The 16,058-nt window shown below is 47.0% G+C and overlaps 1 protein-coding gene across 1 annotated transcript in view; it reads left to right on the forward strand.

The window, feature by feature from the left end:
• Positions 1 to 982: 982 nt before the first annotated feature.
• The window catches only part of LOC147095880 (guanine nucleotide-binding protein-like 1), a 176,426-nt gene continuing 161,350 nt past the window's right edge, over positions 983 to 16,058 (forward strand). The window contains exons 1-3 of the mRNA XM_085973734.1: positions 983 to 1,063; positions 4,493 to 4,602; positions 4,686 to 4,822. Of these exons, the coding sequence (XP_085829860.1) occupies positions 983 to 1,063; positions 4,493 to 4,602; positions 4,686 to 4,822 (328 nt within the window). The remainder of the gene's footprint in view (positions 1,064 to 4,492; positions 4,603 to 4,685; positions 4,823 to 16,058) is intronic.

Below are 16,058 nucleotides of genomic sequence, written 5' to 3' on the forward strand. Positions count from 1 at the left end.
TACACCCCCTGCCCGATTATGATCTCCCTTGAAGTCAATCGCTATCTTTGTTAGCGGGGTTTCTGCCAAGGTTACAGCAGTAGAACGGGACGTCCCCCGAGTAAATTCACCCCCACCTTCATCCAGGTGTCCCCTATTTACAATAAAAGTTCCCCCAAAACGATCGGAGCATTTCTCGCCGTGATATTTGACGCGCGGTTTCTCTGTCTGTCTCTGTCTCTCTGTGTCCGTCTGTCTGTCTCTGTCTCTCTGTGTCCGTCTGTCTGTCTCTGTCTCTCTGTGTCCGTCTGTCTGTCTCTGTCTCTCTGTGTCCGTCTGTCTGTCTCTGTCTCTCTGTGTCCGTCTGTCTGTCTCTGTCTCTCTGTGTCCGTCTCTCTGTGTCTGTCTCTGTGTCCGTCTCTCTGTCTGGCTGTGTCTGACTGTAATAGACAAGTGTGACACTTGGCTTGATCAGGATGCAGGGCAGGTTTCTTGGGAAGCCAGAGGCAAGGGTTTGCTGTTCAAATCCGAGTAAAGTAAATGGAAAAACCGTATGTTTTCAAATCAGACAATAATAGAACAATAAAAATGGAGCAAAACATGAACCGCTCAGAAGGGCCAAAACACAACAATTTTGTGGGAAAATTGTGTAAACCTTTGAAAATATAGAGCTTGTGAATTGAAAAATGTTCTTTGTAATATAGGGACAGTGTTTGTTGGACAGTCATTGTTTACATTGCAGCACAACCCACCTTTTACTGAAAGAATGTTGTAAAAGGTCCGCCGCTGACTCGTGTTACAAGCAGCGTGTAGCTGAGCCAGCCCACAGGCTAGAAGGTCCCAGGTTTGAGTCCACGCCTGTGCTGAGTCAGCCTGGTCTCGGCCAGACTAACGCTAGGGCTGGGGTAGGGCTAGTCAGCCAGACTACCCTCTTCCGACTGCCAGCCAGCGAACCCCTGCTGGATGTGGTGCGTGTGGATATCGGGGGTGGGCAGGATCGGGCATGGCCCTGATGTCCCAATCAGTCGAGCAGCCTGAAGGCACTCGGCGTTCTGGGTTCACGCACCAAGAACAGGCCGCGTTGGTGAGGCACTAGAAGGTGACCATTCCCCAGGAGAAAGGTGCAGCTGCAAGAGAGGAGGGGGTAATGTTCGGAAAGGACAAAAATAAATGAGTGCGCGCCATCTGAAATGATGCCTCCCCTTGAAGCACTCCAGCACAGAAATACAAATTCCTGCCGTTCATGTATTGAAAGTCACACAGATAACGTGTAGGGCAGCTAAATGTATCCACTGTGACTGCCATGGGGGAAAGGCACGGAGAAAACAGTCCAGTTGGTGCCTGTCACTGTTGGTGGAATCAGAGAGAGTCAACATCAGGTCATTCGAACCTGCCAAAAATGGCTGAAAACCTCGGGCACTGATTGGAGCAGCCTGACTTCAGCGGTGTTCTATCCCGCTTCTCTCTCTCTCTTCCCCCTTTCCCCCTTGTGTTACATTGAAGAGCTCTCCTGGTGGCTCGGTTGGTCGGTTCAATCCCTGGGGCGGACCGAGTTCGATGACGTCAGCTGACCATTGTTGGGGGCGGGGCAACACTGTGACGCGGTGCCGCTCGGTAGCAGAGGGAGTGAGGTGGCTGAGATTCCCCGGCTGAGTTCATCAAAAATGTCCCTCCCCCTCTGATTTGTAAAAGTTTATTTCCCGATGTTCTCCTGTCCTGTTCTAAAGGAGCCGATCCTTTGTTGGGGTGCGGTACTCTAAGCACTGCAGTCTCCTCAGTCCCTCGTCCAAGTGGTCATTCTGCATGTGTGGTCCTAGGCAAGGAGCATCAGCCGGCTGTTCAACAATAGAGAAGACAAATTGTAGGTAAACCCGATCCTGAGCCTGTAATACAAAGAATTAGCATTTATATAGCGCCTTACACCACCTCAGGGCGTCCCAAAACGCCTTACAGCCACTGAAGTACTTTTGATGTGTCGTCACTGTGGTTCTGGAGATAAGGCGGCGGCCAATTTGCACCCAAGGTCCCGCCAACAGAAATGAGATTTTGGTCTGCACCAAATCTAATTGGTCTTTTTTGAGGTGTTTAAGATGGTTAATGGATTTGATAGGGTGGCCAGAGAGAAACTGTTTCCTCTGGTGGGGGGAGTCCAGACCAAGGAGGCACAGCCTTCAAATTACAGCCAGGCCGTTCAGGGGTGATGTCAGGCAGCACTTCTTCACACAAAGGTCAGTGGAAATCTGGAACTCTCGCTCCCAGAAACCTGTTGAAGCTGGGGGCCAATTGAAAATTTTATAACTGAGATTGATAGATTTTCTGTTCGGCAAGGGTATTAAGGGTTACGAACCAAAGCGGGTAAATGGAGTTAAAATACACCATTTGGAAACCATTCACACCTTTGACTGCTGTGATTATCTCTCTGCCGAGGTGTGATAAATGGCAGTTGGAAAGGTTACCTGTAAACATCTGACATGATTCTCTGACTATATAAGCGGTGTCTTTATGCATTTCTCCATTTCACCTGAAGAAGGAGCAGCGCTCCGAAAGCTTCTGATTTCAAATAAAGCTGTTGGACTATAACCTGGTGTTGTGTGACTTCTTACATTTGTCCACCCCAGTCCAACTCCGGCATCTCCACACCTTAAAATACAGATCAGCCATGATCTAGTAGAATGGCGGAGTAGACTTGAGGGGCTGAATGGCCGACTGTCCCCATGTGCAGAACCTGCAAGAGCCAACACCTTCAGAGGAAGAAGGGAAAGAATCGGCAGAACTTTATTTTAAATAATGCTGCATAAAACTACTCTCATCCTTGCTTTCAAATCCCCCTGAGATCTCTGCGCTCCTCCAATTCTGGCCTCTTGCCCATCCCCGATTTTCATCGCCCCACCATTGGCAGCCACGCCTTCGGCTGCCTAGGTCCTAAGCTCTGGCATTCACTCCCTAACCCTTTCTACCGCTCTCTCTCCTCCTTTAAGACGCTCCTTAAAACCTACCTCTTTGACCAAGCTTTTGGCCACTTGTCCTAATATCTCCATATATGGTCTGGTCTCAAATGTGTGTCTGATAATCGCTCCTGTGAAGCTCCTTGGGATGTTTTACTGTGTTAATGGTGCTGTATAAATGCCAGTTATTGTTGAGGACGGAGCTCGCAGATTGGGGCAACAGGCTATTCTGGTGTCTCTGTCCGCAGCGCCTCACTTGTCACTCGCACAATGACCAGCTCGCGGGGCCTCGACAATCTCTTTCAGCTTTACCCGATGGCGGGAGGTCGTAGCTCCCACAGCCGGAGCGGGAGTCACCACCGCCAGGAGGAGCAGACGGACACGTCGGACAGCGAGTCGTTCTCCTTGTAGGTGGGGAAAATCAGTCAGCAGCCGACACCATGGAAAGCGGGAGAACAGGGATACGACCCGAACAGGTGAGGAAAACCGAAGGATCTTTGCCTCTCTCCCAGCAGGGGAAGGGCGGATCCTGGCTGCTGCTAGGTTTTCAGTGAAGCCCTTAATGGTGAAACTTTAATACTACATCCACCCAAACTATGGATAATGCTCAGCAATAGTTCTGCATCTTTCCAATGTCAGTTGAGTCTGGAAACGCAATATTTGTTCCATTTTTAAGTGTTTGTCTCCTGATTATTGAGCCGGTGGGTTTGGCATTACTGAAAGAACCTGGGGCGGGGGCGGGGGGAAAGGAGGAGAATTTTTTACACAGCGAGTTGTTGTGATCTGGAATGCACTGCCTGAAAGGGCGGTGGAAGCAGATTCAATAGTAACTTTCGAAAGGGGAATTGGATAAATACTTGAAGGATAAAACATTTGCAGGGCTCTGGGGGAAGGGCAGGGGTGGGGTGGGATTAATTGATAGCTCTATCATAGAGCTGGCACAGGCACAATGGGTCAAATGGCCTCCCTCGGTGCTGTATGATTCCACGCTGACCACCATTTTGCGGACAGGGAGTTGGCAGGTTGATTGTGTCAGTCCGGTTCTGACCTGGGCACAAGGAGGGGCAAGAGTTGGCTGGGGAGGGGGAATGTCTCCTATTCCATGCAGTTTCTGTTCCCCTTTCTCTTCATCAACCCTGTCCCCTGGGGAGATTGGGAGCTCGCTTGAGGTGTGTCCCCAGGCATGTTGGTGGAACAACCAGCCAGTTCATCCCGCAGTGATATTTATCCTATTATTTTTCTTGTGCTGCCGCCTCTGCGCTGGCGCATTCTTCATTGTAAAAACCAGCCTTACGAAGGAGTGCGTTCTCGTAATGGCATTTCCTGAAATTGCTAAAGATGTAATCGTGAACATTCAGGTCCCAATCTGAGTTCAGCGTGCACTAAAGCCAACTGACTGAAGAACTGCCCCCTTCCCCCCTCCCCACCACCATCTATTTGCAGGATCTTGACACAAATCAACTTGAAGTCGGGTGCAGTATAACTCCAATCTGTCGCTGTAGGTGTGAACTTCTATCCACTTCCTTCCTTCAAAATCTGTTGCGTTTCTTTGTTATTGTCCTCCTCAGTGGTTGAGTCCAGGAGCCAGCAGCAGACACCTCAGAGCGGGACTGTGCTATAAATCAGAAACTGAGGCCCCCATTTACCGATCAACTCCGCCACACGCGGTCTACTTACTGTACGTCTAAGATTGTTGTGTAAAAAAGTCTTCTCTCAGCTAAGTACATCCCCCCCTCCCCACCCCTTGTCTGTGTTGCTCAGGTTCCGGCTGCATTTCGATAAAGAGAGCCGAGAGGAGATCGAGCGAAGGAAGAAGGTCATGCAGGAGAAAATGGTGGAGCCCATTCCAGAAGCCGAACTGGAAGTAGACATCGTCGACATTTACAAGCCCGGCTCTGGTGAGTGACGGCTGTGCTCGGTGTATTTTGTATAAAGGCCGACAGTTACTGTCCAGGGAATGAATAAAATAGTTTGAGCGTTGGTGGGAATCCTGAGCGGAAGAGCGGGGTATAAAAGTCCCAGAGACCAGGTAAGGTCTCACAGCGTCGGCGGGAAACCTGAGCGGCAGAGCGGGGTATAAAAGTCCCAGAGACCAGGTAAGGTGCACCAGTCTCTGAACTCGGAGGGAAGGAGAGAGGTTAAAATGTAATCCAAGTATGACGTCACCAGAAAGCGGGTAAGTGATTGGTTGGTAAGTATTTCTCCCTTTTCAGCTTAAATCTCTTTGGTTTATAGTTTCTAAGGTGTGATATACACCATCCAGAATCGGGGCAGAGGATATTTAAGAATAATATTAATAAATTTAATTAATTACATAGAATGGGAGATCAGGCGATGTGTTGCTGCTGCAATATGTGGGAGCTGGTGAACACCATTGATGCTCATGGTGATCACATTTGCAGTAAGTGTTGGCTGCTCGAGGAACTCCGGCTCCGTGTTGAAGAGCTGGAGACCGAGCTTCAAACACTGAGACACATCAGGGAGGGGGAGAGTTACCTGGACTCTGTATCACGAGGTAGTCACACCAATTAGATTAATTAATTCAGATGTAGTCCGTGGCCAGGGTCATGATGGTGTGACTAGAAGTGAGGCAGGTACGGGGATCCAGGAGGTAGTGTTGGAGGAGCCGCAGCCCTTGCACTTGTCCAACAGGTTCGAGGCTCTTACTCCCTGTGGGGACAGGAGCAGGGACTGCAGGGAGGATGAGCAACCTGGCCACAGCACCGTGGAGCAGGGGGCCATTCAAGTGGGGGGAGTTAAAAGAAATGTTGTAGTGGTAGGGGATAGTATCGTTAGGGGGATAGATAGAGTTCTTTGCAGCCGAGAGCGAGAGTCCCGAAGGCTGTGTTGCCTGCCCGGTGCCAGGGTTAAGGACATCTCCTCTGGACTGGAGAGAAACTTGGAGTGGGAGGGGGAGGATTCAGTTGTCGTGGTCCATGTTGGTACCAACGACATAGATAGGACAAGGAAGGAGGTTCTGCTGAGGGAGTTTGAGCAGCTAGGGGCCAAATTAAAAAGCAGAACCACAAGGGTAATAATCTCTGGATTATTACCTGAGCCACGAGCGAATTTGGCTAGGACAAATAAAATTAGAGAGTTAAATGCGTGGCTCAAAGACTGGTGTGGGAGAAATGGGTTTTGCTTCCTGGGACACTGGCACCAGTACTGGGGCAGGAGGGAGCTGTTCCATTGGGACCGGCTTCACTTGGCCAGTGCTGGGACTAGAGTCCTGGCAGATCATATAACTAGGGCTGTAGAGAGGGCTTTAAACTAACTAGTGGGGGGGAGGTTCCTAGAGAGCAAATAATAAAAATGACAACAGAGAAGGTCATAGACTAAGGTAGCAGTGGGGAAATTAAAAACCAGAGCATGTCAGGAAGGGGCAGAAGGTATGGAGTAAAAGGTAAAGTAATAAAAAGGGCAAAAGCAGGAACTAAGTGTCACAAAACATCTTTGAAAGTTCTCTATCTGAATGCACGTAGCATTCGTAACAAAATAGATGAGGTAATGGCACAAATAACTACATATGGGCATGATCTTGTGGCCATTACAGAAACATGGCTGCAGGGTGACAATGCCTGGGAATTAAACATACCAGGTTATTTAACGATCAGGAAGGACAGGCAGGAAGGAAGGGGAGGTGGGGTGGCTATTTTAATAAAGGAAGGAATCGCTGTAATACAGAGAAATGATATTGGGTCAAAAGATCAGGAAAATGAAACAGTTTGGGTGGAGGTAAGGAATAATAAGGGGAAAAAAACACTAGTGGGCATAGTCTATAGGCCTCCGAACAGTGGCAACTCTGTTGGGCGGAGTATCAATCAGGAAATAGTTGAGGCTTGTAATAAGGGAACATCGCTAATTATGGGGGATTTCAACTATCATATTAATTGGACAAATCAAATTGGGCAGAGCAGCCTTGAGGATGAGTTCATTGAGTGTATTAGGGATGGGTTTCTTGAGCAGTATGTAACTGAACCGACCAGGGGGCAAGCAACCTTAGATCTGGTCCTGTGCAACGAGACGGGATTAATTAAAAATGTCCTAGTAAAGGATCCCCTTGGAATGAGTGACCATAACATGGTTGAATTCCATATTCAATTAGAGGGTGAGAAGGTTGGATCTCAAACAAGCGTGCTAAGCTTGAATAAAGGAGACTATGAAGGTATGAGAGCAGAATTGAGTAGAGTGGATTGGGAAAATAGATTAAAGGGTAACACGATACATGATCAGTGGTGTACATTCAAGGAGTTATTTTACAACTTCCAAAAAAAATATATTCCACTGAGAAGAAAAGGGTGTAAAAGAAAAGACAGCCATCCGTGGCTATGTAAAGAAATTAAGGATAGTATTCGACTAAAAACAAGAGCATATAAGGTAGCCAAATCTAGTGGGAGGATAGAGGATTGGGAAAATTTAAAAGACAGCAAAAAATAACAAAAAGATTGATTAAGAAAGGGAAGATAGATTATGAAAGTAAATTAGCAAAAAATATAAAAACAGATAGTAAGAGTTTTTATAGTTATATAAAAAGAAAAAGGGTGGCTAAAGTAAATGTTGGTCCCTTAGAGGATGAGACCGGGAAATTAATGGTGGGAAATATGGAGATGGCAAAAACACTGAATGAATATTTTACATCAGTCTTTACAGTAGAAGACACTAAGAATATCCCAACACTGGACAAACAGGGGGCTAAAGGGGGGGAGGAGCTAAACACAATCAAAATCACTAAGGAAGTGGTACTCGGTAAAATAATGGGACTCAAGGCGGGTAAATCACCTGGACCTGATGGCTTACATCCTAGGGTCTTGAGGGAAGTGGCGGTAGGGATTGTGGATGCATTGGTAATAATTTTCCAAAACTCCCTGGACTCGGTAAAGGTCCCGGCAGACTGGAAAACTGCTAATGTAACACCCTTATTTAAAAAGGGCAGTAGACACAAGGCTGGAAACTATAGACCGGTTAGCCTAACATCTGTGGTAGGTAAAATTTTGGAGTCCATTATTAAGGAGACAGTAACAGGACATTTGGATAATCATAATTTAATAGGACAAAGTCAGCATGGTTTTATGAAGGGGAAGTTATGTTTGACAAATTTGCTGGAGTTCTTTGAGGAAGTAACATATAGGGTGGATAAAGGGGAACCAGTGGACGTAGTGTATTTAGACTTCCAAAAGGCATTTGACAAGGTGCCACACAAAAGATTATTGCTTAAGATAAAAAATCACGGGATTGGGGGTAATATTCTGGCACGGATAGAGGATTGGCTATCTAACAGAAGGCAGAGAGTTGGGATAAATGGTTCATTCACAGACTGGCAATCAGTAACTAGTGCTGTTCCGCAGGGGTCAGTGCTGGGTCCCCAACTCTTTACAATCTATATTAACGATTTGGAGGAGGGGACCGAGTGTAACATATCAAAGTTTGCAGATGATACTAAGATGGGAGGGAAAGTAGTGAGTGAGGAGGACATAAAAAACCTGCAAGGGGACATCGACAGGCTAAGTAAGTGAGCAGAGATTTGGCAGATGGAATACAATACTGGAAAGTGTGAGGTTATGCACTTTGGCAGGAAAAATCGTAGAGCAAGTTATTATCTTAATGGCAAGAAACTGGAAAGTACTGAAGTACAAAGGGATCTGGGGGTCCTGGTGCACGAAACTCAAAAGGTTAGTATGCAAGTGCAGCAAGTGATTAAGAAGGCCAATGGAATGTTGGCTTTCATTGCTAGGGGGATAGAATATAAAAATAGGGAGGTATTGCTTCAGTTGTACAAGGTATTGGTGAGGCCGCACCTGGAATACTGCGTACAGTTTTGGTGTCCATACTTAAGAAAGGACATACTTGCTCTCGAGTCAGTACAAAGAAGGTTCACTCGGTTAATCCCGGGGATGAGGGGATGGACATATGAGGAGAGGTTGAGTAGATTGGGACTCTACTCATTGGAGTTCAGAAGAATGAGAGGCGACCTTATTGAAACATATAAGATTGTGAAGGGGTCGGATCGGGTGGATGCGGGGAAGATGTTCCCGATGATGGGTGAAACTCGAACTAGGGGGCATAGTCTTAGAATAAGGGGCTGCTCTTTCAAAACTGAGATGAGGAGGAACTACTTCACTAAGAGGGTGGTAGGTCCATGGAATATGCTGCCCCAAAAAGCTGTAGAAGCTACATCATTACATAAATTTAAAACAGAAATAGACAGTTTCCTAGAAGTAAAGGGAATTAAGGGTTACGGGGAGCGGGCAGGAATTTGGACATGAGTCTAGGTTCGGATCGGTCATGGCCCTGTGGGTAGCGGAGCGGGCCCAGGGGCCGTGTAGCCTGATCCTGCTCCTATTTCATGTGTCTAATTCTGTTAGATTCAGGAGATGGTTCTGTGATAGTGGATTGGCGGTTAGGATCAGATCAGCCATGATCTTATTGAATGGCGGAGCAGGCTCGAGGGGCCAATTGGCCTACTCCTGCTCCTATTTCTTATGTTCTTATGTTCTTATTAAGGTTTTTTTAAAAGTTCAATTGCGGACATTCCCAACAGGGCCGATGTTGCTGGATTCCATTTAACAGCTTTAGGTTGAAGTTTAACATTCGCCCCGTTTCCTTCACCCCACCATTGGTGGCCTTGCCTTCAGCTGTCTAAAGGAAAGAATTTGCATTTATATAGCGCCTTTTACCAGCCCAGAACGTTCCAAAGTGCTTTACAGCCAATGAAGTACTTTTGAAGTGCAGTCACTGTTGTAATGTCGGAAAATGCAGCAGCCAATTTTGCTCACAGCAAGCTCCCACAAACGGTAATGTGATAATCACCAGACAATCAGCGATGTTGGTTGAGGGAGAACTCCCCAGCTCTTTGAAATAGTGCCGCGAGATCTTTTACTTCTGCCTGAGAGAGCAGACGGGACCTCAGTTTAACGCCTCATCTGAAAGACGGTACCTCCGACAGTGCAGCGCTCCCTCAGTACTCCACTTCAATGTCAGCCTAGATATTGTGCTCAAGTCCCTGGAGTGGGAATCGAACCTACAACCTTCTGACTCAAATGTGAGAGTGCTACCCACAGAGTCACGGCTGACACCTAAATCTAGGCCCTAAGCTCTGGAAATCTCTCCCCCAAACCTCTCCACCTCTACCTCTCTCTCCTTTAAGACGCTGCTTAAAACCTACCTCTTTGACCAAGCGTTTGATCACCAGTCTTATTATCTCCTCCATTGGCTTGGTGTAAATTTTTGTCTCATACACTCCTGTGACATGTCTTGGGACGTTTAATACGTTAAAGGCGCTATATAAATGCAAGTTGATGTTGGTTTGTCAGCCTTTATAATGAGTTACTGATCTTGGTCCTGCTGCTGTGCAGAGTGGGGGAGGGAAAGAGCTTCCCCCACAGGCAGTAGGGTAGCGTAGTACAACGGTGATGACATCAGGCCAACAACCCAGATGTTGAGGGTTCAGATTCCACCGTAGCAAGTTGTGCGATTGATTTCAGTAAACCTGGCTCCATGCTCTTCAGGTGAGGGAACCGACACTGTGGTCAACTCTTAATGAAAGAAAGAACTTCTTCCACCTCCTCAGGACCTCCCAAATCGCATCACAGCCAGTGAAGTATTTTAAAGTGTCGTCACTGTTGTAATGTAGGAAATAAGACAGCCAATTCGCACAAAGCAAACTCCCACAAACAGCAAATAGTTAAATGACTACGTAATGTGTTTTTGTTGGTATCAGTTTTGGGAGGAATGTTGACCAGGACACTGGGAAATCTCTCCTGTTGTTCTTTGAATCGTGGCATGGGATCGTTTATACCCACCTGAGAAGGCAGACGGGGCCTTGGTTTAACGTCCCATAAGATGGCACCTTTGATAGTGTAGCACTCCCTCAGTACTGCACTGGGAGTGTTAGCCTGGATTATGTGTTAAAGTCTCTGGAGTGGGACTTCTTAAATCTCCCCTGTACAGTCCCGTTCCACCTGGCTGGTCCCATTGGATGTCTGGGTGACCTCTGAGCCTGGACAACACACTGGGATGGGAGGAAAGCAGACACTTTGTCAAAGTTAAATAAAACATTCACAACTATTACTAGGGATAGAGGAATGTGGAGCTTATAATATCACTTATTTGGTTTTTAAAATAACACCCCTGATGGCTCAAGGTCTGGAACTGAGTGACACAGACCAGGAAGGCCCCAGGTTCGTGCTCCGGCCTGTGCTGAGTTCGCTGATCTCTGCTGGTGGTGGTGAGGTCATTATAATTAGCCTGACTGACCCCTGGGCTAGAGGAGGAGGTGTGGAGTGGTGGGGGGGCGGAGTTCAGCCAGGATTCCCGCTCCTTATTCCACCGTGGAACTGCACCCCAGCGCCTTCAGGAGAAGAGTGGAGGAAATCCTCAAGAATGGACGGTGCTGTCCCAGGGTTAATGGGCAGTGGCCAGTTGAAAGGGGGGTCAGCAGACCCGTGCTGGGTAGAGCAGGTTTCTGGCCGTTCCCTCCAGCTCTGGCCTGGGGCTGTCGCTCGCTTCACAGAAAACCTGGATTGTTCACATTCCGCAGTGATCAGCGTTTCTGTGACTGGCATTGCTGACATCACACACTGTAAAAACTGCCCTGTCACCAACAGCAGCCGCTACGGCAGGAGCCCCATAACCCTCGCCCACAGCAGGGACAATGTCACCACAGATGTTTTTGGCAACATGGATTAATAATTTAAACAAACAAAATTGGTTAACTTTACCCTCAACACTGTGAAGGACGTAGGCACAGAGATCTGGAGCACTTCCTATTTCAGGTACCCAGCGTCAGCATCAAGCACTGCCAAAGCTTAGTTGGATAGAGAGTAAAGCTCTCTCTGTACAGTCCCAACAAACACTCCCAGGGCAGGTAAAGCATGGGTTAGACACAGAGTAAAGCTCCCTCTACACTGTCCCATCAAACACTCCCAGGGCAGGTACAGCATGGGTTAGATACAGAGTAAAGCTCCCTCTACACTGTCCCATCAAACACTCCCAGGGCAGGTAAAGCATAAGTTAGACACAGAGTAAAGCTCCCTCTGTACAGTCCCATCAAATATTCCCAGAGCAGTTACAACACGAGTGAGATACAGAGTAAAGCGCCCTCTACACTGACCCATCAAACACTCCCAGGGCAGGCACGGTACGGGTTAGAGACAGAGTAAAGCTCCCTCTACATTTCCCGAACTATGTGCCTTGACTGAACCTGTTGTACCAGTCTGACATTAAGCCGTCCTGTAGTCTCTGAGTGACAATGCAGTAATAAAGCCAGCTGTGTGTTGTGGGCCCTGCCCAAAAGGATGTGGGTTGAGGGAACCAAGAGTCATTTCCCTTGAACTCAGAAGACATTGGAGACTTTCACCCTTATCATTCTGGACTGGATTTAAATCCAGGGATAACTGCAGCACACAGTGTACTTCTTTTACCCTCCCCCCAACGTCAATTATCACTGTGCTTTTCCCAGTCCAAATGAATTACATTTACATCACTGGAACTGACTGGGCAACTAGCTGATTATTAGACGCGACCAGTCAGGATGTCCTTCGGCCTTCCCCCTACCTAGGAGTTAACTGTAGCTCAGTGGGAACCACTCTTGCCTCTGAGTCAGAAGGTTGTGTGTTCAAGCTCCTCTCCAGAGACTTGAGCACATAATCTCAGCTGACAATTCGAGGGAGTGCTGCGCTGTCGGAGGAGCCGTCCCTCAGATGAGACGTTAAACTGAGGCTCCATCTGCAATAGCTGGTGGACGTAAAAGATCCCACAACACTATTTGGAAGAAGAGCAAGGGAGTTCTCCCCGGTCTCCTGGCCATTATTGATCCCTCGACAAACATCACTAAAAACAGATTATCTGGTCATTATCACATTGGGAGCTTGCTGTGTGCAAATGGCTGCTGCATCTCCTAATTTAGAATAGTGACGACCACTTCAAAAGTACTGCATTGTCTGTGAAGCACTTTGAGACATCCTGAGGTCGTGAAAGGTGCCATATAAAATGCAAGTGCTTTCTTTACTTAGAATTAAAAGAATGTACAGCACAGAAACAGGCCATTTGGCCCAACTGGTCTATGCTGCGTTTATGGTCCACACGAGCCTCCTCCCACCCCTCTTCATCGAACCCTATCAACATATTTGTTTCTCCCTCATGTGCATATGTAGCTTCCCCTTAAATGTATCTGTGGTATTTGCCCCAACTACACCTTGTGGTAGAGAGTTCCACATTCTTACCACTCTTTGGGTAAAGAAGTTGCTCCTGAGTTCCCTATTGGATTTATTAGTGATTATCTGAATATTTATGACCTCTAGTCTTCTACTCTATCATAACCTTTCATAATCTTCATGACCTCTATCAGGTCACCCCTCAGCTGTCTCTAGGAAAGGCCCAGCCTGTTCAGGCTGTCCTGATATGTACATCCTCTCAGTTCTGGGATCATCCTTGTGAATCTTTTTTGCACCTTCTGCACTGTCTCTACATCCTTTTTATAATTATGGAGACCAGAACTGTTCACAGTACTCCAAGTGTGATCTAACCAAGGTTTGATAGAAGTTTAACAAGAGGCTTTTCAATTCTATCCCTCTAGAAATGTACCCCAGTGCTTGATTTACCTTGAAGGGAGATTCCTGCTGGATGTAACTCACTGGGGAACCAAACCTGTGTCCTTTCTGTGGTGCTGGGTTTTAGACCTTCACCACCAGGCGAAGTACAGCATCTGTAAGACAGATGTTGCTTTTTGTAAGTTGTGCTTTTAGATGATTGTTTTTCTCTCTCTCGTGCCCAGTGTTGAATTTTCCAAAATGTTCTCCTTGGAATTGCGCAATGACGAAGGAGCAGATTCTGGTGCAGGAGGGGAAGGCGTTCCGCGAATACCTGGATAAGATTTACAGCACATTTGATCCTGTGAAACTCAGTTACTTCAAGCACAACTTGGAGGTGAGGAGAGTGGCCGTCGCAGATAACAGTCACTGAGATGATGCTAGGTGTAGGAAGCTATAGATAGGTGGAACACTTGAGATAAGAAAGAACTTGCATTTATACAGCACCTTTCATGATCTCAGGATATCAAAAAGCACTTTACAGCCAATGGAGTACTTTTTGAAGCATAGTCACTGTTGTAATGTAGGAAACACGGCAGCCAATCTGTGCACAGCAAGCTCCCACAATCAGCATTGGGATAATGACCAGATAATGTTTTTATTGATGTTGGTTGAGGGATTAACATGGGTCAGGACACCGGTGCAAACCTCCCCCCTGCTCTTCTTCGGAATCATGCCATGGGATTATGTCCTCCTGAGAGGGTAGATGGGGCTTCGGTTGAACGTCTCCACTGCAAGACAAAAGATACTGGGGCTATTTCTACTGGAGCAGGGGTGATTTGGGGTGGTTTATGAAATTATGCAGGGTCTTGATAGAGTGAAGAGAGAAAGACTGTTTCCTCTGGTTGGGGAGTCAGTGACGAGGGATGAATAATTTGAAATTGTCATGAAGAGAGTGAGGAGAGGGATTGGGAGGAATCAGAGTGTAGATCGAAGGAGGTTACCCTGCCGTACCTAGGGTATATTGTGGAGTTCTGGAACCCTTGCTATAGGAAGGACGTAGCTGAGCTGGAAATGCACAGGAGAGCTAATATCTGGAGGGAGGGTTTGTTGGGTGCCACCTGGTGGAATGGGCTGAGTGGTGGCTGGTGGAATGGGTCAGGTGCTGCCTGGTGGAATGGGTCGGGTGGTGCCTGGTGGAATGGGTCGGGTGGTGGTTGTGTACTCGTGCATTTGTTTTTCTCTGTGTACCATTGTAGTTGGAACATGACTTGAAATGTTTCGACATGTCTCCATGCAGAGAATGTACTCTGTCCCTGACAGTCATCTATTCCTTGCATCATTATGGCAGTTTTTTATTCATTCTTCCCCTGTCTCTGTCCTGTAGACCTGGCGACAACTATGGAGACTCTTGGAGATGTCTGGCATTGTATTGCTGATCACGGACATCAGGCACCTGGTATGTACTGCGAACGGACCTCGGGGTAGCGGCTTCAGTCTGAAAGAAGGTTCGGACTGAAAAAGTGTCGTGAATCTTTGCACCAAGGATGGGGTAATTGCTACTGCAATGTGTAAACTCACCGTTTGCTGAATGGCTGCTGGTCTTGGTGTCATCGCATTAGTTGCTCTGATGTATCCTGCGTGATGTTACTGTCACATGAAGTGTCTGTCTCTTCATTCCTGCCACCACCATTGTGTGCATGTTGCTGCCCTGGTTGGCACAATGGGCCTCATTGCCTTTATGCCATCGTGTCCTCTTTGCCTCTTGTTAATCTCCCTTCAACCCGAAAAACAGGACTTTTTCGGGTTGGCAGGCTGTAAGTAGCGGGGTACTGGGAGTATCTGTGCTGGTCCTCAGCTATTTACAATCTATATTAATTACTTAGATGAAGGGACTGAGTGTAACATATCCAAGTTTGCTGATGCTACAATATTAGGTGGGAAAGTAAGCTGTGAGGAGGACGCAAAGAGACTGCAGAGAGACAGGGAGTGGTTGATTGAGTGGGCAAGAACATGGCAAATGGAATACAATGTGGGGGAGTGTGAAGTTATCCACTTTGGTAGGTAAAACAAAAAAGCTGAATATTTTTTGACTGGTGAGAGACAGGGAAATGTTTGCATTCAGATGGACCTTGGGTGTCCTTGTACATGAATCAGAGAAAGTTAACATGCAGGTATAGCAAGCAATTGGGAAAGTAAATAGTATGTTAGCTTTTGTTACAAAGGGATTAGAGTATAAGAGTAAAGAAGCCTTACTACAATTATACAGGGCATTGGTGAGGCCACACCTGGAGTACTGTGTACAGTTCTGGTCTCCTTACCTAAGGAAAGACATACCTGCCTTAGAGGGAGTGCAACGAAAATTCCCTAGCCTGGTTCCCGGGAGGAGGGGATTGCCCTATGAGGAGAGATTGAATAGACTAGGCCTATATTCCCTCGAGTTTAGAAGAATGAGAGGTGATCTCATTGAAACATATAAAATTCTTAAGGGGCTTGACAGGGTTAATGCTGAGAAAATGTTTCCCCTCGCTGGGGAATCTAGAACATGGGGTCACAGTCTCAGAATAAGGGGTCGGCCATTTAGGACTGAGATGAGGAGAATTTTTTC

Source organism: Somniosus microcephalus, unplaced genomic scaffold, assembly GCF_052327205.1.
Source record: "Somniosus microcephalus isolate GS21.2 unplaced genomic scaffold, FLI_Smic_1.0 unresolved_chr1, whole genome shotgun sequence".
Taxonomy (NCBI): Eukaryota; Metazoa; Chordata; class Chondrichthyes; order Squaliformes; family Somniosidae; genus Somniosus; species Somniosus microcephalus.